This window comes from Peromyscus californicus, unplaced genomic scaffold (assembly GCF_007827085.1).
Source record: "Peromyscus californicus insignis strain IS unplaced genomic scaffold, ASM782708v3 Scaffold_18__1_contigs__length_77618521, whole genome shotgun sequence".
Lineage (NCBI taxonomy): Eukaryota > Metazoa > Chordata > Mammalia > Rodentia > Cricetidae > Peromyscus > Peromyscus californicus.
In genome coordinates this window covers 6,128,126-6,149,942 of record NW_026294480.1, presented here as the reverse complement: position 1 = coordinate 6,149,942, position 21,817 = coordinate 6,128,126, and the positions used below count along the sequence as shown (strand labels likewise).

Below are 21,817 nucleotides of genomic sequence, written 5' to 3'. Positions count from 1 at the left end.
CCAGAAGGCTAGGATTAAAGGTGTGAGTGCTAACATTTTCTGGCCTCTATGTCTGTCTAGTGGCTGTTCTGTTCTTGGACCCCAGATAAATTTATTAGGGTGCATGATATCTTGGGGAACACAATATCACCACAGACTTGCCCCACACCTACTTAGTCACATTACACATTGAAGAGGAGTCATTGTCATGTGGCCCACTTGTGTCCCTAAGGTTTGGATAGGCAGGTCTCTTATGAGTGGTTATGGAAATGACTGTTTTGTCTTAAACAAATTAGAATCTGACACTATATTACAGAAATACACTTCAAGTTACAGCCTTATTTATAAGAGTAATACATGCACAAGTACCCAAACTGAAAAAACTTACACAGGAAATGACTGATATTGCAGAAAGTGGGAACTATATTGAGGCTACTGAACAATGCATTTCTATGTAACAGGATAAACAATACATAGAGTGCAGACAGAAATTGAGAGTGCAAACAACATGGAGGGGTAATATGGAAAATTGTTTGTCCCACAGGCATTAAGACATGGTTGATGAACAGCAGAATCCATGTACATGGAAGAAGTTTATAGGGCTGAGAAGTATTCAAGAGAACATAAATGGAATCAGGACAAGATGGACCAACTGGGGCCCAAGCATTCTATTGTATGAACCTATAGGTGCCTTTCTCATTCTAAACCACAGTGACTTTAAAGTTATAAACCATGTGAAATCAGCTGTAATTGTCAGAGAGATTAACTCCAATATGGACAAACCTGGTACTTCGTACTGACCGCACCTAAATGTGCTCTGAACCAAGAGCACATCCATGGAAGTCTCTGTCTTGTGGAAGTGCAATTTCATTTGCATGCTGAGAGACCACTGCAGGGGCTGATGCTCAAAACTGTACTTCTAGGAAAGTTTCTCCAGGGTCAGCACCCAAAGAAGAAGGAAACTGTGCTATGGGGCTGACACTGTCCCAAGACAGTAGAACATGACAGCACTGTCTACATTGTACTGGATGTGTAGACAGGAAGTGCACCCTGGAGGTCACCATGACTCTCTTCAGCACTATTAAAGAGAACAGCCTCACCATATGACTGGTCAGATGTTCAGTGCCATCCTAACAATCCCTGTGTGGTCACTCTCCATGGAACATGGTGATCGCTAAGTGGAATTGGAACTGCACCATATACTCATGACAGAACTATAGGAAACTGGACTGTTTAGATAGTTTGAGCTATCTGTGCTTCAGTCCTGAGTGAATGACCCAGGACCGGTGACCCTTCACTAGGGAGGTAAGCATGAGCTCCTAGCACACAGGTGGTGAATATGGACCTGAGTTTGTGAAAAACCATGGGGACACTGGTAAAATTCTGGTAGAGCTCTCACAAAAACTAAATGGCTTACAGAGATTACTAGTTGAAAGTTTTCAAGGGAAAGAAGTACAGGTGGAAAAATCCAGAGATGGATTATGGGAGATCTTTGCAAGTAAGTGTCAGAGAGGTGGACATTTCACTTTGTTCATTGATTATACTGTCTCTGTGTTCCTCATCAATACACTGTAGAGATTCCAATGTTCTCACAAAACTGTTTTACAAGCTGTGGAGTCAGACTCATGTATGGCTCACACAGAGTGTCAGTACAGAGGAACAGGATTATTTTTTATTGATTTATTATTTATTCGTAGGACAGCATATTCAGACAAAGCCCACATTATACTCAACTGCTTTCACACGTGTTTGTTTTGTTTTGACTTTCCCGTTTTGCTTAGATACAGGGTCTCTTTAAATTTCCCTGTGCAGACTTTCACCTCTGGTCCATTTGTCAAGGAAACCGCAGAGCAGTTAGGAGCAAGGTCTGACAGATGGTTTCAAAACCATCTTTGAAAGTACTTCTCATTCCCACATTAGTGTAATCTGTGGTGATATTGTGTTCCCCAAAATAGTGTGCACCCTAATAAACTTATCTGGGGTCAGAGAACAGGACAGCCACAGTATTAAACATAGAGGATAGGCAGTGGTAGCACACGCCTTTAATCCTAGCATTCCAGAGGTAGAAATTCCTCTGGATGTCAAGGAATTCAAGGCCACATTGGAAACGGCCAGGCATGGTGACTCACGCCTTTAATCCCAGGTGGTAGCAGAAAGGTATATAAGGTTTGAGGACCAGGAACTAGAAGCTTTTGGCTGGTTAAGCTTTCAGGCTTTCCAGCAGCAGTTCAGCTGAGATTCATTCTGGATGAGGACTCAGAGGATTCCAGTCTGAGGAAACAGGATCAGCTGAGGAACTGGCAAGGTAAGGAAGCTGTGGCCTGTTCTGTCTCTCTGATCGTCCAGCATTGACCCCAGTACCTGGCTCAGGTTTGACTTTATTAATAAGACTCTTTAAGATTGCTGCTACAGTATTGCTTCCTTAGTTTAAAGTAAAACAGAGTCAACGAGATTTTTAAATGCTGTAGTAAGATTCAAATTACAAAATATGGGCCAGAAATTTTACTGGGCTAATCTTCCCATCAAAGGCTCGACTCACACTCATACTTCTCATGTTGTGGATCTGGAGGTGAACACCAGGCTCATGCCCCAGGAATGTCTTGCTGACTGGGCTTCTTCCTCCAATACTCTCCTGCAGGCAGCCAGAATCGAATCCACAATAGGAGAAAACTCCATGCCTGGGTTCCAAGACTTCTTGCGCATAGACTTCTGGGAAATGTAGTCTGCGGCACTGTGACGTCAGGGTGAGCCATCCAGGAAATTCCCTCCTGGACTTCAGCCCTCACGTGAGCAGTTTACCCAAAGTTGGACGAGAGTCCTGCCTGCTGTACGTTCTTGTTTCGTCTCTGACATGGAGGTTGGTCCAGGGTGCAGCGCAGCCTGACGCACTTTGCGGGGTTCGGGGGTCCGACTTGGAGGGAGCTGAACTGGGCTGGGTGGGAGGGCAGAAGAAGCTGCCTTGGAGGTGCTGTGCTGAACTGGCTGGGTCACGTGAGGTTGCAGGTCTGGGCTGGGGAGAGGGCGACAGGGATTGCATTCTGAGTGATTTCTTTAGGTCGTCGCTTGCCACCCGAGTCTGCCTCGCGCTTCTGGGACAGGAGAGCTGCCTGGTAGCGCGGAGTAGATGATAGTGCAAAGTCCAGGATTGCAAACTAATGATGGTCAGCTGACTGCCTGCTCCTGAGATGGAGCTGGGAGCTCACTGAGCAGCTTTAGTGGGGAAGCATGCTTCTCTAGCTGAGCCTTTCTCACATGGACACTGTCAGATTTCTCAGAATCTGTAGAGCAAACGGGGTCTGGTCCTTCCTGAACTCTGTAGCCGGCCTAGTGTAACGGTCTTGAGGTTATGATTGTGATCTCTGCCAGTTAGAGAATTAAGAGAGAAAAATTTCGAGGTGAAACAAAAGTCATATGTGGGAAATTCAGGAACCAGTCAACAGATCTGTCAGAATCCGCTGCAATAGAGAAGCTTTGACTCGGGGTGAGAGAACACACATACACCCCCCACACACAGAGACCCTCTGCAGGAAGAATGGGAACTGGAGAAGCTGACTTGGGGCTTCACATTAAGGACTGGGTTTTCTTAACTTTGAAAGGTCTTCCATCCCTTCTGTAGGGTGGAGCACACTGGTTGTGTCAACACGTCTTGATCTGGCCTTGAGCTTGTTGAGCTAGTCCATAAGCAGGATGTCTAGGAACAGATGAAAAACTCTCATGGCCTTGGGTTCCAGTGCCAGGCTTTTGTGTCAGGTCGGCAGGGTGAGGAAGAACTCACAGAGTGTGTGTATTCATGTGATTTAAAGTAAACAGACCTTTGATAGAAAAGAAACTTCAGTCTACTCTATTGCACATCCCTGTCATCTCTGCATTTGTGAAGGGGAGACAGGACATTCTGATCCTCCCATGCTTCACCAAAAATTCAAGGGCACCTGGGATACCTGAGTCTCTGTCAGAAAACATTTATAAATAATTCAAGGTCATGAGAAACACTTTCTATGTTCATTTCATGTTTCTTACAGTGAGCGCTTTGACAAATCCATGCAATCAGCACATTGCTGACTTAAGAAGTATTTGTGATTAACTTCTGTTGACACATTTCACATGTAATTTAATGTGTTTTCACTAACATACTTTTTTTTGTTGAAGACATTAACTTTTGGAGATTAGATAATTGTTTGCATTTACTATGTGAGGAAGAAATCTCATTGCCTTGCTTAAACATTCTTGTGTGTAGCGATTGTTCATTCTTTTTGGAATTTAATCTGTTTCTCACTGTTATGACCTGATGCTTATTTCTTCTGGTTTCACTGATTATTTCCAGGTTGCTCCTTTCATATCTAATCTGAGACTCCATTATTTCTTCATTTCCATTCTGCAATTCTTGACTGATGTGGCTGCTGTGGTTACATTCCTGGGTCTTTTTCTGCAGCTGCAGCTGCGATGGCTTCCCCTGTCCTTACACCAGAGGTTCCTCTGTGTGCAGATGCTTCTTACAGTGAGCCAGAACAAAACCACTTCCTCCCTGTCCTTCACATGGGCACTGCCATGTCCAACCAGTAAAGCCAAGTGCTAATGCTGGTTCCTGCTCTTCACAGGTCCAGTCCAGTTCCCCTTGTTGAGCAGTCCTGTCTCTTTCCTCCCAGGCTCCTTTCATTGTATTCTAATGTCAGTGTGAGGGAGGGAGTTCCTTGTGTTTACAACTCATGCATGAGCCTTGCTGTGTTAGACATGTCATATCTGGAAAACTCTGGAGGGGAGGTGTGCTGGGTGAGGACATTCAGTTCCTGTTAATCCATATATATGACTATGTCAGAGGCCACGGAGAGACATTGCAAGGTTTGAACAGGGGTCAAACACATATCCAAGGAATAAGCCTAAGCAGCACAGATTTTCATTACATTGTCAATTCAGGTTATAAAAGTGGCTGCCATAGTGTCCTCCATAGTCATTATCAAATGCATCAGCATGTTTAGTTTGAAAGGTGTATGTTGTTTCATGACCATCCTTTTGAAAATCTGCATTCCATTGTGTTCTTCTTTGCACTATCTATATGAAATTAAGTCAAATGTATGAGTGTGCATGTCCCAAATCTTTATGGGTTACACTCCACCACTGGTACTTTAAGAAGACTCAGAAGCAATAGATGGACTGCTAAAATCCACTAATACAGCTTGACTTCTAATGTAAAAGGCAAAGCTTGTGATAGTATTTTGAAATTTCAATTGTAAATATGTAATTCATGTTTTCAAAGCAGATACTACATTTGGTCTCCACAGTTTTCATTGTTTATTCCACTTCTTGAGACAATATATGGTAGATTAAGGCAAAAATCAATGAGTCTTTCATGCCACACATATACAAGTATAGAGCCTGGATGGAGACCTAGGAGTTGCTACTTGATGATGTGTATAGTGTATATTTTAAACACTACGTCCTTTGATCAGGACATAGGCTGCTCTGAATGGAAGGTCACTACTGTTAGGAACCTGATCAGGAATCCAGTCCTCCCTTTGCATCAGGCTTGGATTTCCCACCAATCTTCAGTTTTGTCTGATTCTCTGAAAAGGTATCTCTGAGGAATACTGACAGGAGATGCAGCCGTTCTTAATGTATCAACTCTGTCCATTCTGTTGTTTTAGCCTTGACTCTAGGACCAGTCTCTATTCTCTTTATATTATATATATTTACATTAATATATCATTGCTGTTAGTATCTTAATATTGTTAATGGTTTTAATTAAACTAAAGTGCAGTATCATTCATTGATCTTTATTTCAGGAAATGCTGTCCTTCTGGGATGTGGCCATTGAGTTCTCTGCAGAAGAGAGGGACTGCCTGGAGCCTGCTCAGTGGAATTTGTACAGGGATGTGATGTTGGAGAATTACAGCAACCTTGTGTTCCTTGGTGAGGCTCTCATCCATAGTGAATTCTTATTTCACCATCAACATATAGCTTCCTCACTTTGTATGGTATCTCATGGGAGCATTTCAACAGCCTTTTTCATATCCTTTGTTTTCAGAAAAATTAGGCAGATTGCTCTATTAAAAATCATTTCAGGACTGGGGAGATGGCTCAGTTGTTCAGAACGTTGACTGCTCTTGTAGAGGATCGGGGTTCAATTCCTATCACCCATATGGCAGCTCACAGCTGTCTGTAATCCCAAGGTCTGACACTGTCATGTTGATTGTGTTCTGACAAATAAAGCTTGCCTGGAGTCAGAGGGTGATGCTAGCCACTGGCTGACCATAGACGTTCAGAGGCTGTGGAAAGATGGACCGGAAGTGGTAAGTCAGGGCTGAGACAGAATCTGAGCCCTTTAGGATCAAGGAACCGAAGATGTAGGAAGTCACTGTGTCTGCTCCCCTGCGTCTCTGATCTTTCAGGTTTTTCACCCCAATGCCTGACTCTAATTTTTTTGTTTGTAGAGATTAATTTGATTAACACTTCATCCTCACACAGACATTCCTGCAAGTAAAGCACCAATGCACATGTAAAATTAAAATAACATGTTCAAAAAGAACCATTTCACTGTTTGTCTCTTTTTGTGTTTTGCATTTCTGTGTTGGGTGTGTATTTCCTTCACTCCAGTGGGACTCCTAGAAATTCAATGACATGAGACTTCAAGTACACTTGTTAATTAGAGTGTTTCAAAATTCAGGGGTTTTTTTTGTTTGTGTTTGTTTGGTTGTTTGGTTTGTTTTTTGTTGTTGTTTTTTGTGTTTTTGCCTCCCCTTTGTGACTCTGGAGAGTCCCGGCTGACAGAGATGAGTGCTTCCATGTAGGTCAACTTGATACATGTAGAACAGCCACTTTAAAGACATGAGCCTCCGAGGCCAGCTATGTTTTAAAACAGTTTCTCACTGAACCTGCAGATACCATTTAGCTGGACTTGTCAGCTGACAAGCCCCGAGGACCTACCTGTCCTGCCCACCTAGTCTCGGGTTTCAGGTGCATGCCACTGGCCAACTTTTTATTTTTTATTAAGAGATTTTCTATTTATTTTACATATCAACCACAGATTCCCCTGTCTTCCCTCCTGCCACCCACCAGACTCCCCTCCCCCCAATCCACCCTCCATTCCCACCTTCTCCAAGGCAAGGTCTCCCCTGTGGAGTCAGCAGAATATGGTAGATTCTGATGAGGCAGGTCCAATCCCCTCCTCCCTGTACCTAGGCTGGCCTAAGTGTCTCAGCATAGGCCCCAGGTTCCAAAAAGCTGGGTTGAGGAACTAAGGACAGGTCCCAGTCTCTCTGCCTGGGGCCCCCCTAAACAGTTCAAGCTAAACAACTGTCTTGCTCATTCGGAGGGCCTAGTCCCGGTACCATGTGGGCTCCTTAGCTATTGGTCCACAGTTCATGTGTTTCCACTAGTTTGTCTAGTTGTCTCTGTACTTTTTCCAATCATGGTGTGGATATCACTTGCTCATATAATCCCTCCTCTTTCTTGTCGAATGGACTCCTGGAGCTCCGCCTGGGGCTTGGTCGTGGATCTCTGCATCTGCTTCCATCAGTCACTGGATGAGGGTTCTATCATGACAGTTAGGGTGTTCAGCCATCTGATCACCAGAGTAGATCAGCTCAGGCACCCTCTCAACCATTGCCAGTAGTCTATTGTGGAGGTATCTTTGTAGATTCCTGGGGACCTCTCTAGCATTCTGCTTCTTCCTATTCCCATGGCGTCTTCATTTATCATGGTATCTCTTTCCTTTTTCTCCCACTCTGTTCCTAATCCAGCTAGGACCTCCTGCTCCCCTAAGCTCTCTTTCCTCCGACCCTTGCCCTCTATTACCCCCCGTCACCCCCAGCTTGCTCATGTAGATCTCATCCATTTCTCCGTCACTGTGCGATCCTTGTGTCTTTTCTAGGGTCCTCTTTACAAGCTAGCTTCCCTGGAGCTGTGAGTTGCAGTCTGGTTATCCTTTGCTTTACATCTAGTATCCACTTATGAGCACATATCATGTTTGTCTTTCTGAGTCTGGGTTACCTCACTTAGGATGATTTTTTCTAGTTCCATCCATTTACCTGCAAACCTCATGATGTCATTGTTTTTCTCTGCTGAGTAGTACTCCAGTGTGTATATGTACCACATTTTGTTTATTCATTCTTCAGTTGAGGGGCATCTAGGTTGTTTCCAGGTTCTGGCTATTACAAATAATGCTTCTATGAGCATAGTTGAACATGTGTCCTTGTGCTGTGATTGAGCATTCCTTGGGTATATGCCCAAGAGTGGTATAGCTGGGTCTTGAGGGAGATTGAGTCCCAATTTTCTGAGAAAGCCCCTTACTGATTTCAAAAGTGGCTGTACAAGTTTGCATTTCAACCAACAGTGTAGGAGTGTTCCCCTTGCTCCACATCCTCTCCAACATAAGCTGTCCTTAGTGTTTTTGATCTTAGCCCTTCTGACAGGTGTAAGATGATATCTCAGAGTCGTTTTGATTTGCATTTCCCTGATGACTAAAGATGTTGAGCAATTCCTTAAATGTCTTTCAACCATTTGAGCTTCTTTTGAGAATTCTCTGTTTAACTCTATAGCCCATTTTTTAATAGGACTGTTAAGTATTTTGATGTCTAGTTTATTGAGTTCTTTACATATTCTGGATATCAGCCCTCTGTCAGATGTGGGGTTGGTGAAGATCTTTTCCCATTCTGTAGGCTGTCGTTTTGTCTTATTGAACGTGTCCTTTGCCCTACAAAAGCTTTTCAGTTTCAAGAGTTTCCATTTATTAATTGTTTCTCTCAGTGTCTGTGCTCCTGGTGGTATATTTAGGAAGTGATCTCCAGTGCCAATGGGTTGAAGACTACTTCCTACATTCTCTTCTATCAGGTTCAGAGTGACTAGATTTATGTTGAGGTCTTTGATCCACTTGGACTTAAGTTTTGTGCATGGTGACAGATATAGATCTATTTGCAATCTTCTACATGTTGACATCCAGTTATACCAGCACCATTTGTTGAAGATGCTTTCTTTTTTCCATTTTACAGTTTTGACTTCTTTGTCAAAAATTAGGTGTTCATACATGTGTGTATTAATGTCAGGGTCTTCAGTTCAATTCCATTGGTCCACATGTCGGTTTTTATGCCAGTACCAAGCTGTTTTTTATTACTGTAGCTCTATAGTAGAGCTTGACATCAAGGAATGTGATGCCTCCAGAGGTTGTTTAATTGTCCAGGATTCTTTTGGCTATCCTGGGTTTTTTGTTTTTCCAAGTGAAGTTGAGTATTGTTCTTTCCAGGTTGATGAAGAATTGTGTTGGGATTTTGATGGGGATTGCATTGAATCTGTAGATTGCTTTTGGTAAGATTCCCATTTTTACTATGTTAATCCTACCTATCCATGAGCATGGGAGATCTTTCCATTTTCTAATATCTTCTTCAATGTCTTTCTTCAGGGTCTTAAAGTTGTTGTCATACAGGTTCTTCACTTGCTTAGTTAGAGTTACCTCAAGGTATTTTATATTATTTGTGGCTGTTGTAAAGGGTGATGTTTCTCTGATTTCTTTCTCAGCCCATTTGTCATTTGTATATAGGGGGGCTACTGATTTTTTTGAGTTAATCTTGTTTCCTGCCACACTACTGAAGGTGTTTATCAGCTGTAAGAGTTCCTTGGTCAAATTTTGGGGGTCAGTTATGTATACTATATGTCATCTGCAAATAGTGAAAGTTTGATTTCTTCCTTTCCAATTTGTATCCCCGTGATCTCCTTTTGTTCTCTTATTGCTCTAGCTAGAACTTCAAGTACTGTATTGAATAAATATGAGGAGAGTGGACAGCCTTGTCTTGTTCCTGATTTTAGTGGAATTGCTTTGAGTTTCTCTCCATTTTCTTTGATGTTGGCTGTTGGCTTGCTGTTAATTGCCTTTATTATGTTTAGGTATGTTCCCTGTATTCCTGATCTCTCCAAGACCTTTATCATGAAGGGGTGTTGGATTTTTGTCAAAGGTCTTTTCAGCATCTAATGAAATGATCATGTGATTTTTTTCTTTGAGTTTGTTTAAATGGTGTATTACGTTGACAGACTTTCGTATGTTGAACCACCCTTGCATCCCTGGGATGAAGCCTACTTGATCATGGTGGATAATTGTTTTGATGTGTTCTTGGAGTCTGTTTGCCAATATTTTATTGAGTATTTTACATCAGTGTTCATGAGGGAGGTTGGTCTGTAATTCTCTTTCTTTGTTGCATCTTTGTTTAGCGTGGGAGTCAGAGCAACTGTAGACTCATAGAAGGAGTTTGGTAATGTTCCTTCTGTTTCTATTGTGTGGAACACTTTAAAGAGTATTGGTATTAACTCTTCTTTGAAGATCTGGTAGAATTCTGCATTGAAACCATCTGGTCCTGGGCTCTTTTTTTGGGCGCGGGGGGGGGGGGGGGGGGGCAGGATTGGGAAACTGTTAATGACAGTTTCTATTTCCTTAGGGGTTATTGGTCTATTTAAATAGTTTATCTGGTCTTGATTTAACTTAGGTATGAGGTATCTATCCAGAAAACTGTCCATTTCTTTTAGATTTTGCATTTTTGTGGAGTACAGGTGTTTGAAGTATGACCTGGTCATTCTCTGGATTTCCTCATTGTCAGTTATGTCTCCCATTCATTTCTGATTTTGTTAATTTGGATGCTCTCTCTCTGCCTTTTGGTTAGTCTGGTTAAGGGCTTGTCTGTCTTGTTGATTTTCTCCAAGAACCAACTCTTTGTTTCATTGATTCTTTGTATTGTTCTCTTTGTTTCTATTTTTGATTTCAGCTCTCAATTTGATTATTTCCTGGTGTCTATTCCTCCTGGGTGACTTTGCTTCTTCTTGTTCTAGAGCTTTCAGGTGTGCTGTTAAGTCATTAGTATGAGATTTCTCTACTTCTTTATATGGGCATTTAGTGCTATGAATTTTCCTCTTAGCACTGCTTTCATAATGTCCCATAAGTTTGGGTATGTAGTATATTCATTTTCATTGATCTCTAGGAAGTCTTTAATTTCTTTATTTCTTCCTTGACCCATTGGTGATTCAGTTGAGCATTATTCAGTTTCCATGAGATTGTAGGCTTTCTGTAATTCTTGTTGTTGTTGAAATCTAACTTTAAGCCATGGTGGTCTGATAGAATATAGGAGGTTATTCCAATTTTTTTGTATCTATTGAAATTTGCTTTGTGACCGAGTATGTGTTCAATTTTAGAGAAGGTTCCATGGGTTGCTGAGAAGGTATATTCTTTTTTGTTAGGGTAAAATTTTCTGTAGATATCATTAAGTCCATTTGAGTCATAACATCAATTAAGTCCCTTATTTCTCTGTTAAATTTCAATTTGGCAGATCTGTCCAGTGGTGAGAGTAGGGTGTTGAAGTCTCCCACTATTAATGTGTAGGGTTTAATGTGTGATTTAAGCTTTAGTAATGTTTCTTTTACATATGTGGGTGCCCTTGTGTTTGGGGCATAAATGTTCAGAATTGAAACTTCAATCTTGGTGGATCTTTCCTGTGATGAGTATGTAATGTCCTTCTTGATCTCTTTTGATTGATTTTAGTTTGAAGTCTATTTTGTTGGATATTAGGATAGCTATACCAGCTTGCTTCTTAAGACCGTTTGATTGGAAAGACCTTTCCCAGCCTTTTATTCTGAAATAGTGTCTATCTTTGAAATTGAGGTGTATTTCTTGTATGCAGTGGAAAGATGGGTCCTGTTTTCATATCCATTCTGTTAGCCTGTGCCTTTTTATAGGTGAATTAAGTCCATTGACATTAAGGGTTATTAATGACCTGTGATTGTTAGTTCCTGTTATCTTTTGGTGGTAGTGTGTGTGTGTATTTCTCTTCTTTGGGATTTACTGCTGTGTGGTTATCTATTGCCTGTGTTTTTGTGGGTGTATCTGACTTACTTTGGTTGGAATTTTCCTTCTAGTGCTTTCTGTGGGGCTGGATTTGTGGATAAGATTGTTTAAATCTGGTTTTGTCTTGGAATGTCTTATTCACACCGTCTATGGTGATTGAAAATTTTGCTAGGTATATTAATCTAGGCTGGCATCCATGGTCTCTTAGTGTCTGCATTACATCTGTCCAGGACCTTCTGACTTTCAAAGTCTCCATTGAGAAGTCAGGTGTTATTCTGATGGGTTTGCCTTTATAAGTCACTTGGCCTTTTTCCTTTGCTGCTCTTAATATTCTTTCTTTATTCTGTACATTTAGTTGTTAAATTATTATGTTGCGAGGGGACTTTTTGGGGGATCTACTCTGTTTGGTGTTCTATAGGCTTCTTACATCTTCATAGGCATTTTTTTCTTTAAATTGGGAAAGTTTTCTTCTATGATCTTGTTGAATATATTTTCTGTGCCCTTGAGTTGGTATTCTTCTCCTTCTTCTATCCCTATTATTTGTAGGTTTGGCCTTTTCATGGTGTTCCAGATTTCCTGGATGTTTTGTGTTATGACTTTTTTGGCTTTGGTATTTCTTTGACTGACAGCAATCTGTTTCCTCTATTGTATCCTCTACACCAGAGATCCTCTCTTCCATCTCTTGTATTCTGTTGGTTATGCTTGCATCTGTGTTTCCTGTTCATTTACTCAGAATTTCTATTTCCAGCATTTTCTCTCTTTGTGTCTTCTTCATTGAATCTATTTCCCTTTTTAGGTCTTGAACTGTATTCCTCACATGTTTAATTGCCTTTTCATGGATTTCTTGGCTTTCTTTAAGGGATTTATTGATTTCTTCCAATTTTTTTTTTTGGTTTTTCGAGACAGGGTTTCTCTTCGTAGCTTTGCGCCTTTCCTGGAACTTGGTTTGGAGACCAGGCTGGCCTCGAACTCACAGAGATCTGCCTGGCTCTGCCTCCCGAGTGCTGGGATTAAAGGAGTATACCACCACTGCCCAGCTCAACTTTTTATTTATCTTTTCCTCTATTTCTTTATTGATTTCTTCCAATTTTTTGTTTGTCTTTTCCTCAATTTCATTTTTCATTTTTTCTTGAAAGGCCTCTAGCATCTTCATGATGCTATTCTTAAGGTCAGTTTCTTCTGCTTCTTCTACCTTGTGAGGTTCTGCTATTGCTGTTGGAGGAGGGCTAGATTCTAGTGATGCCGTATTGCTCTTTATGTTGTATGTATTTTTGCCTTGACATCTGCCCATCTCCTCCTCTCTTGGTCCAATGAGAGCTGGCAATTTGGTTTCCATGCCTCAGGAAGTTGCTGGGGTCTTAGGCAATGGGTATGGGGGCAGGGCATGTAGATTGCAGGGTCCAGTGTGGAGTTTTGGTGAGGTGGTTCTTCCGGTAGGAGTTTTGCCTGCTGTCTGGCAACAGGGACAGATTTGGTTGGTGGTAACCCGGGGACTGACAATTCAGTTTTAATGAGTTTTTCTTTCCATTAAATGAAACTCAGAATCTGGTTATCATAAATTCCTTTATGTAGTGTAGTGATTCTGTCAGAAAACATTTAAGGAACTGATTGTCTGCAATCATTTATTATATCATCTCTTTCCTTATAAGCCATGTACTGGAAGGCACATGTAAATTCCCAGTAAAAGAACACATAAACAATCTTGTTCCTTCTTTTTTCTACAAACAGGTCTTGCTGTGTCTAAGCCACACCTGGTCACATTTTTGGAGCAAAGACAAGACTCTTCAGATGTGAAGAGACAAGCAGCAGCCAACATGTATCCAGGTGTGTAGGAATGAGGGGTTTGGGGCCAGGGTTGAAGTCCAAATATCCCACAGAAAGGCAGGCTTTCCCATTACCCTGGAACATGACACTGTGGGAATCATTCTTTAGGTCTCTCCTTTATGTCTTTGTTGTTGAAACTCATCTCTCAAAAGTTTCTGATGCTTTAAGTCTTTTAAGCTTTGTATTTCTCCAAGAGTAACTCACTAGCCGGCTCCTATTGCAGTGACTTCCAAGATTTTTCTTTTTGTTGATTCTCCATTGTAGTGTAAGACTCAGGGAAAGAGAACTCAGTGCTGGTCAGACTGGGAGTCATTTAGTTTTAGAATTTGAGAGCAGACTCTAGCCGAAAGATCTCAATACCAAAGTGAGCATCATGTCTTGCGTTATGACTTTCTTGGGTTAAGTGTTTTCTTTGACTGATGGATCTATTTCCTCTAGCATATCCTCCATGCCCCAAATTCTGTCTTCCGTATCATGCATTTGTTTCCTTTTGCTCGCTTCTTTACTTCCTGCTCATTTCCTCAGATTTTTATTTCCAGCATTCCTTCGCTCTGTGTCTTCTTCATTGCTTCAGTTTCAATTTTTAGATCTTGAACTGTTCCCTTCCCCTGTTTAATTGCTTTTTCTTGGTTTTCTTGGCTTTCTTTAAGGGATTTATTGATTTCTTCTAATTTTTGTTTGTCTGTTCCTCAATTTCTTTAAGGGAGTTTTTCATTTCCTCTTTAAAGGCCTCTATCACCTCCACAAAGTTATTTTTTAGGTTCTTTCCTTCTGCTTCTTCAATGTTGTGATTTTCATGTCTTGCTGTTGTGCAACCACTAGGTTCTGGTGGTGCCATATGGCTCTTTATGTTGTATGTATTCCTGCACTGGTGTCTACCAGTCTCTTCCATAATCAGTCCAAGATGTGTTTTTGTCTGAAGGAACTGCTCTTGCTCCAGTCTGTGCGGGCTCTGTCTGTGTCTCAGGGGGCCATTCTTGATCCAGTCTGCACTCTTGGGTCCAATCAGAACTCTTGGTGCAATCAAGCTGGTAGATTCTGTGTCTCAGGGAGCTGCTGAGGTCACAGGCATATGCGTGGTTTTGGGCAGAGGGAGTTGGTCTCATAGATTGCAAGATCCCTTGGGAGATATTGGTAGGGAGATCTGCCCACTGGAGTCTTCCCTAGTGGCCTGCAATGGTGGGGCTAGGGGGAGGCCAAGGGTTGTGCTTTGGGTCTTAGGTCCTAGAGTCAGGTCTTTCTGGCTAGGAGAAGAGTCACTCACCTCTTGATCCAATCAGAGCTGGTGGAACCTGTGCCTTAGGGAGCCACTTAGGTCAAAGGAAGATGGGTGGGTTTGGGTAGGGAGTGGTGTTGTAGATTGCAGTGTTTAATGGGCGGGTGTTTGACAAGAGGCCTGCCCACAGCAGACTTCCCTACTGGCCTGCAACTTGGGCAGCAGTGAATGAGGGTGGGTAGGCATGAGTTGTGCCCCAGGGCCTAGGTCCTAGAGAAAGGACTCTCTGGCTGGGAGAAGAGTCAGTCATTCACCTCTTGGTACAATCAGAACTGGCAGATTGTGTGTCTCAGGTTGCCCCTGAGGTCACAGGGGGGTGGTTGGGTTTTGGGGAGCAAGTGGGTCTTACAGATTGCAGGGTCCCTAGGGGGTATTGGTGGGGAGATCTGCATGCCAGAGTCTTCCCTACTGGGCTGCAACTGGGGAAACAATGGGTGGGAATAGTAGAGCATGGATTCTGCCTTGGAGCTAGGACTTAGGCAGGGAGAAGAGTCACTCACCTCTTGGTCCAATCAGAGCTGGAGGATTCTGTTTTATATATTTTTCTCATCAAAATAAAGCATAAAATACTGTCCTAAACTTTTGAGCGATAAATTTAATCTTTTTGTGGACCATCTACTTCTTATGCAGCATATCTTTTGTACCTGCCAAAATAATACTCTATGTGGAGGATTAAAATGTTCTATTTAGATGATGGCTGAAATTCATATAGTCACAATTAACTTTCTCTTTTCTCAGCTTGGTTACCTTATAATTTCAGGGTTGTCTGGCCATATAACATATCCTGTTTAATGGGCTTACTTCTGTTGTAAAATGCCCTTACAACTTTCTTAGCTATTAAACTTTGAATACTATGCCATTATGTCTAGGTTCTTTTTGGTCATGCCCTTATTCTAGTAGAAGTATAGATTATTTCTGCCTGCAATATTTTATCATTTATGCTTAGTCCCTGTAGGTTTTGAAATGTACTGTAGTTTCTCACTGATGCTTCAATATACTTGAGTAGATATTTCCTTTGAAAAAGATAAGCATTATAAGAATGAAGTTATTTCCAAGCCTTTGTTCATTTCTCAACTTTTGCTCAACAGGAACAACATTCATTGATTATAACGATTACAACAAGGGTATTGACTGCAACTCATTAAGTATTCAATGCCAGAGAATTCATACAAGGGAGAAACCCTACCAGTGTAAAGAATGTGGTAAGGGCCTTAGTTCTTATAAAACACTTTCCATACACCAGAGACTTCATACTGGAGAAAAGTCTTACACATGTAAAGAATGTCATAAGGCCTTCAATACTCGCTCATCACTTTTTATACACCAGAAAAATCATACTGATGAAAAAACCCACAAGTGTGAAGAATGTGGCAAATTATTTTACTATCCTTCAATGCTGAAGCAACATCAAAGAATTCATTCTGGAGAGAAACCCCACAAGTGTGAAAAATGTGGCAAAGCTTTTTATGATCCTTCATTCCTGAAGCAACATCAAAGAATTCATTCTGGAGAGAAACCATATAAGTGTCAAAATTGTGGCAAAACTTTTTATAATTTTTCATTCCTGAAGCAGCATCAAAGAATTCATTCTGGAGAGAAACCCTACAAGTGTAAAGTATGTGACAAATCTTTTAACACTCCTTCAGTGCTAAAGCAACATCAAAAAATTCATTCTGGAAAGAAACCCTACAAGTGTGAAGAATGTGGCAAATCCTTTTATAAACCTTCAGTGCTGAAGCAACATCAAAGAATTCATTCTGGAGAGAAACCATGCAAGTGTGAAGAGTGTGGCAAATCCTTTTACACTCCTTCAGTGCTGAAGCAACATCAAAGAATTCATTCTAGAGAGAAACCATGCAAGTGTGAAGAGTGTGGCTGTTTTTTTTCTTCATTTTCATACCTTACTCAGCATCAAACAGTTCCCTGCAAAGACAATCCCTACAAGTGTGAGGAGTGTGGCAAAAGGTTTTCCCATTCTGCAATCCTTCAGAAACATAGTAAAATTCATAGAGACAGACCATACAAGTGTGAAGAATGTCACAAAACCTTTCTTTATCACTCATCACTTAAGAACCACAAGGTGGTTCATACTAGACAGAAACTGTACAAGTGTGAAGAGTGTGGCAAATATTTTTCCTCAGCTTCATGCCTTAGACGACATCAAATAATTCACTTTGAAGACAACCCTTACAAGTGTGAAGAGTGTGGCAGATGTTTTTCCTCAGATTCATGCCTTAGAGGACATCAAATAGTCCATTCTGAAGACAATCCTTATACCTGTGCACAATGTGGCAAACGATATTCCTGTTCTAGGGATCTTCAGGAACATCAAACACTTCATACTGGAGAGAAATTGTACAAGTGTGAAGAATGTCACAAAGCCTTTTTTTATCTCTCATCCCTTAGGAGACACAAGACAGTTCATACTGGAGAGAAACCATACAAGTGTGAAGAATGTCACAAAGCCTTTCATTATATCTCATCCCTTATGAGACACAAGACAGTTCATACTGAAGAGAATCCCTAAAACTGGGAATATATGACAGAAGGTTCTCTTCACCTTCATCCTTTAAACAATATAAAAAAGAAAAGGAAATTCATTCTGAAGACAGTCCCTGAAATTGTGGGGAATGTGACAAAAACTTTGTTAATCTTTATGTGCTTACTCAACAGATGCTATAGTTCACATGGGAGAAATATCCTACAAATGTCTTAAAATGTTTACTTTTTCAACCCTTAAAATACATCAAATGATTCATTCTGACTACAAACTCCATGAGTGTGTGAAGTGTGATAAAATATTTGCTAACTATTCAGATCTTACCCACCTCTAATGAATCCATAGTGGAGAATATTAGGTTAATTATTTTGGAACGTCAACAGGAACCTCTAACTTCCAATAGCAAAAATGCTAAGAATGCCATCAGAGAGCTGTAGAGATTTCTCTTTGCTATAACCCACAACAATTTGTTCAAGCAGTGTATTTGAAACTTGCCTTGATTAATGAGTCTCTTTCTTCTGTAACTATAAATATTCCATGAAACCTTTACATGTCCTAACTTTGGCCACAGGGTTCCTGGAGTCTGAGATCTGGGCTGTGGCATAGTTACTGATGTTTTTCCCAGTGGAGTCATCCAAGCTCCTGTAATATCTCCCCTTGTGTGTAAGAATCTCCGTCTCTCTGAGCTAGCAGGTTTTCACCCAGCATCTGGCTCCAGAATCCTTATTGGTAAAATAAAAGGACAATGACTTAGTGAAAACTACAGGAAGGCTCTTCTAGTCTAAGGCCTCAGCGTCAAGGCAGTAGCTGCAGCTGAAGAGGTTAAGTCATTAGCTGTGGTATCGATAGTATGAGGTGCAGTTGCTGTACCCCAGATAAAAACAACAGTGCCCATAGAGCAATAATGGCAGGAAAGTCATGAGAAGAACCAATCATTTTCTGATTGGATTAATGCTTATTCCACAAATTGTAACTGATGTGATATTAATTTGGTAATATACTTTTGCTTGGCTTGGTGATAAGCCCTAGGGAGAATTGAATGCTGTTATTCTAATAAGTGGATAATAACTAAATGAGCCCAAGTTCTCATCTTTATCCCACAGAGTCAGGAACCCAAGTCCTCATCATATAACACAGTGTCAGGAACCCAATTCTCATCTTCATGCCACAGAGTTAGGAACCCAAGTTCTTATCTTTATCCCATAGAGTCAGGCACCTCTCAACACCCACCAGAAAATATTAGTTGTGTTGTAGATAGAGAATAATACACAGATGCACATTGGTTGAAGTATAGAGAATATTAGCCTGTGGAGGGCCCTGATCTAAAAGTGATACCTCTGTCACACATTGTGAAAAGAGGTTTCTTACACATATCTAAAGCCAAAAGTCAGGGAATCCTGAGGGAATAGAGGTAGAAAGAATGTCAGAGGAAGAAATAGATGTCTGCAGTGAAACAGTAGAAATGTTGACTCATTTTTAGAACAGTGAAACGTTGCTAGAAATGTCAGTACCATTCATGCTTGAATGTGGTTGATATATTGTGCAACCCAATAAGCTTATCTGGGGGTCAAAGAACAGAACAGCCACCGGCTTAGACATAGAAGCCAGAAAATGTTGGTACACATGCCCTTAATCCTATCACTTGGGAGGCAGAGATCCATGAGGATCTTTGTGAGTTCAAGGTCACACTGGAAATAGCCAGACATGGTGACGCACACCTTTAATCCCAGACAGTGATAGCTGGAAGCAGAAAGGTATGCAAGACATGAGGACCAGGAACTAGACGCTTTTAAGCTTTTAGGCTTTTGAGCAGGAGTTCAGCTGAGATCCATTTGGGTGAAGACTCAGAACCCTGCCATCTGAGGAGACAAGATCATCTGAGGAGTTGGCATGGTGAAGTTGGCTGTGGCTTGTTCCGTCTCTCTGATCTTTCAGAATTTACCCCACTATCTGGCTCCATATTTTTTTATTAATAAGACTGTTTTTCAATTAGTCTACACTTGAACATACTGTGCTTATTGCTACCTGTATAACACTTACACAGGCTATCCCCCAGCATACAATAAGCATGGTTGCATAAGGGACTCACAATGTCTCACCCTGTGGAGGAGCTATTTGGCAATTGATGGCTCCTGAGGGAGACAGTCATTCTTAGAGTATTCCAGGTTCCAGTCAACCGTCCTACACCCCTACACATGGAGGGAGCACTAAGTGGAATGAAGAAATAACACAGAAAAACCCCACCAAATTGGGAGAGTAAAGTGTTTTTAAGGGTAAGAAACAACAGGTGAAAGAATGTGGGATTAAATAAAACATTTAACATACATGTATTAAATTCTCCCCAAGTAAATTAATCCTTTTTGGTTTTAGACATATTTATACTGAAATGTTTTAACCATGATTACAGCACATGCATCTGGCCATCATACTGTTTCCAGAGGGTCAGCATCCTACTGGGAAGGCGTCATGAGGGATCAAGTGAGTGGACTCCTGTAATATCATAGCCTTCTGACAGTCAGGTGGGGAGCTGGATAGAGGTGTGAGGATTGTAGAGACAATGAAGAAGACAGAAAAGAGTCGAGAGGTCTGCTGGTCAATGCTGCACAGCCCCCAGTTTACTTCACAGCCAGCTGATATACAGTCTTGAAGGACAGAGGTAGAACAATGCACAGCACAGGCACTCAGTCATTGCATCCAGGAACAGGCAGTTTCATTTTCTATCTCAATGTACCACTGAAGGCATCAGCAGCCTGCATCTAGCTAGATAGTATATTCCCTCATATGGGCTTATCAGGACTTTCTCACAGCCCTTCAAGGAGACTCTGTGGGCTAATCAGAACTTTCTCACAGCCTTGGAGCAGACAATCTTGAACTCTGTTGACTCAGAATAGACTTCAGATTCAAACTGGGAAACTGAGCCAGTTGTGGGCTCCCACAATTCCTCCTTTTTTATTTATTTTAAGACTCTTTTGAGTCTCTAATGATCATGCCTGTCTTAGGTGTTTTCTTATCACATTCCAATCTTACCCATCATGGCAGCATGAATTTCATCATTCACAGCCTGTCTTAGGTTGAAAGGAGGCAAAGAAAACTTACCTGTCCTTGGCTACCAGCTTCTGGTGTTGAGTCAGAGGAATGTGCAGAGTTTTACTCTGGAGTTATGAGCCCAACCTCCGTAATGAGTTCAAAATCAACTTGAGAATTATAGGCAAACAAATTATGTCTACTAAGATACATGCTCCAATAGCTATAACACTACTTAAGAGCGAAATAAATGATGACGATGATGCGATATCCATTTTAAATTGTTCTAGAATATCTTTAGCTGTCTTAACTGCATCAAAATCCAATTTAGCCTTTCTCATTTCTATAATCTCTTGATGTAATTTAGCCAAATCTAAGGATTCATTAGAATCATGCCAAATTCCTTTAAGATGTGCCTTAACCTTTTCCCATCCAATTGCACTTTCATTGTACACAGAAGATGTAACATAAATCCATTCATAATTAGCATGACATTTCAAATGCACTCTAGCTTTCAGACTTTGGAGTTTATCTCCCAAACATTGTACCATATCATATAAAGCATTCAATTTATGTTCCATTTTTACATCAATATATTTTTGTGTCTCTAATGTCATAGAGACATTCCTAGACAATTGATTCACAAACTGTGCTGTCTGAATGGATTGAGACAAAGCCACTGAAGCCACTGTAGTAGTAGAAAGCATAGTGACAAGAGCTGTAATTCCTGCTATAACTAATCCAGCAACATGTTTCTGCCTGCTTAAAGCTTTCTTAATTTCTTCAATTACTTATAGCCCTTTATCATCAAACCATGGATCATTCACATATACTGGCAATATAACAAATAAAGGTTGTTTTAACACTATTACACGAATGTGATTATCCATTTGGGAAATGCAATTGGTCAAAATACAATTAAGACATGATACATTAAACACAGAACCATTCATAGAAATATTTGTTTCACCAACTAAAAGAACATAGGGCATTTTAACACAAGTTAAAACAGTTTCTTTCAAAGGGCAAACAGGTTTCAAATGACTGGAATGTCCTCTGACTGTTCCCATAGCAGCAGCAAGTTTCCAAACATAAGTTTGTGGAGATCCAGTACTGGAATACCAAATTCCAGCTGACATTCCTTGGCCCCAAGATTCTGCTGTAGACACAGCATAAGAGTCACTTTAGTCTTCCTGATTTCTGGATCAGTCAAGAATATACTATGGTATCCCTGTGATGTTGTACCTTAAAGGAACAATACCAGTGCATCATCTCCAAAACAAAGTTCTGTTAGACTCTCGCAGTTCTTTTGTGCATGAAGGAAATTGTTGAGGTAGTGAAGTATTACTTGTCCAATTACCTTGAGGAAGCAATAACTTTGTATAACTGGCACATTTTTTAT

The 21,817-nt window shown here is 40.9% G+C and overlaps 1 protein-coding gene across 2 annotated transcripts; it reads left to right on the top strand.

Moving 5' to 3' along the window:
- The first annotated feature begins 1,958 nt into the window (after positions 1 to 1,958).
- On the top strand, positions 1,959 to 21,283 carry LOC128113346 (zinc finger protein 58-like). 2 transcript variants are annotated; one of them, XM_052742948.1, is made up of 4 exons: positions 1,959 to 2,806; positions 5,757 to 5,883; positions 13,520 to 13,615; positions 15,980 to 21,283. In XM_052742948.1, the coding sequence occupies exons 2-4, from the start codon at positions 5,760 to 5,762 to the stop codon at positions 17,416 to 17,418; spliced, it is 1,659 nt and encodes a 552-aa protein (XP_052598908.1). In that variant the 5' UTR covers positions 1,959 to 2,806; positions 5,757 to 5,759; the 3' UTR covers positions 17,419 to 21,283. The 2 variants fall into 2 exon arrangements, with proteins under 2 accessions (XP_052598908.1, XP_052598907.1); XM_052742947.1 differs by having other exon boundaries at positions 1,962 to 2,836.
- Positions 21,284 to 21,817: the final 534 nt, after the last annotated feature.

Coding starts and splice junctions, on each gene's coding strand:
- LOC128113346 (XM_052742947.1), top strand. Junction 5,884..13,519: donor CAGCAACCTTGTGTTCCTTG/GTGAGGCTCTCA, acceptor TTCTACAAACAG/GTCTTGCTGTGTCTAAGCCA. Junction 13,616..15,979: donor AGCAGCCAACATGTATCCAG/GTGTGTAGGAAT, acceptor TTTGCTCAACAG/GAACAACATTCATTGATTAT.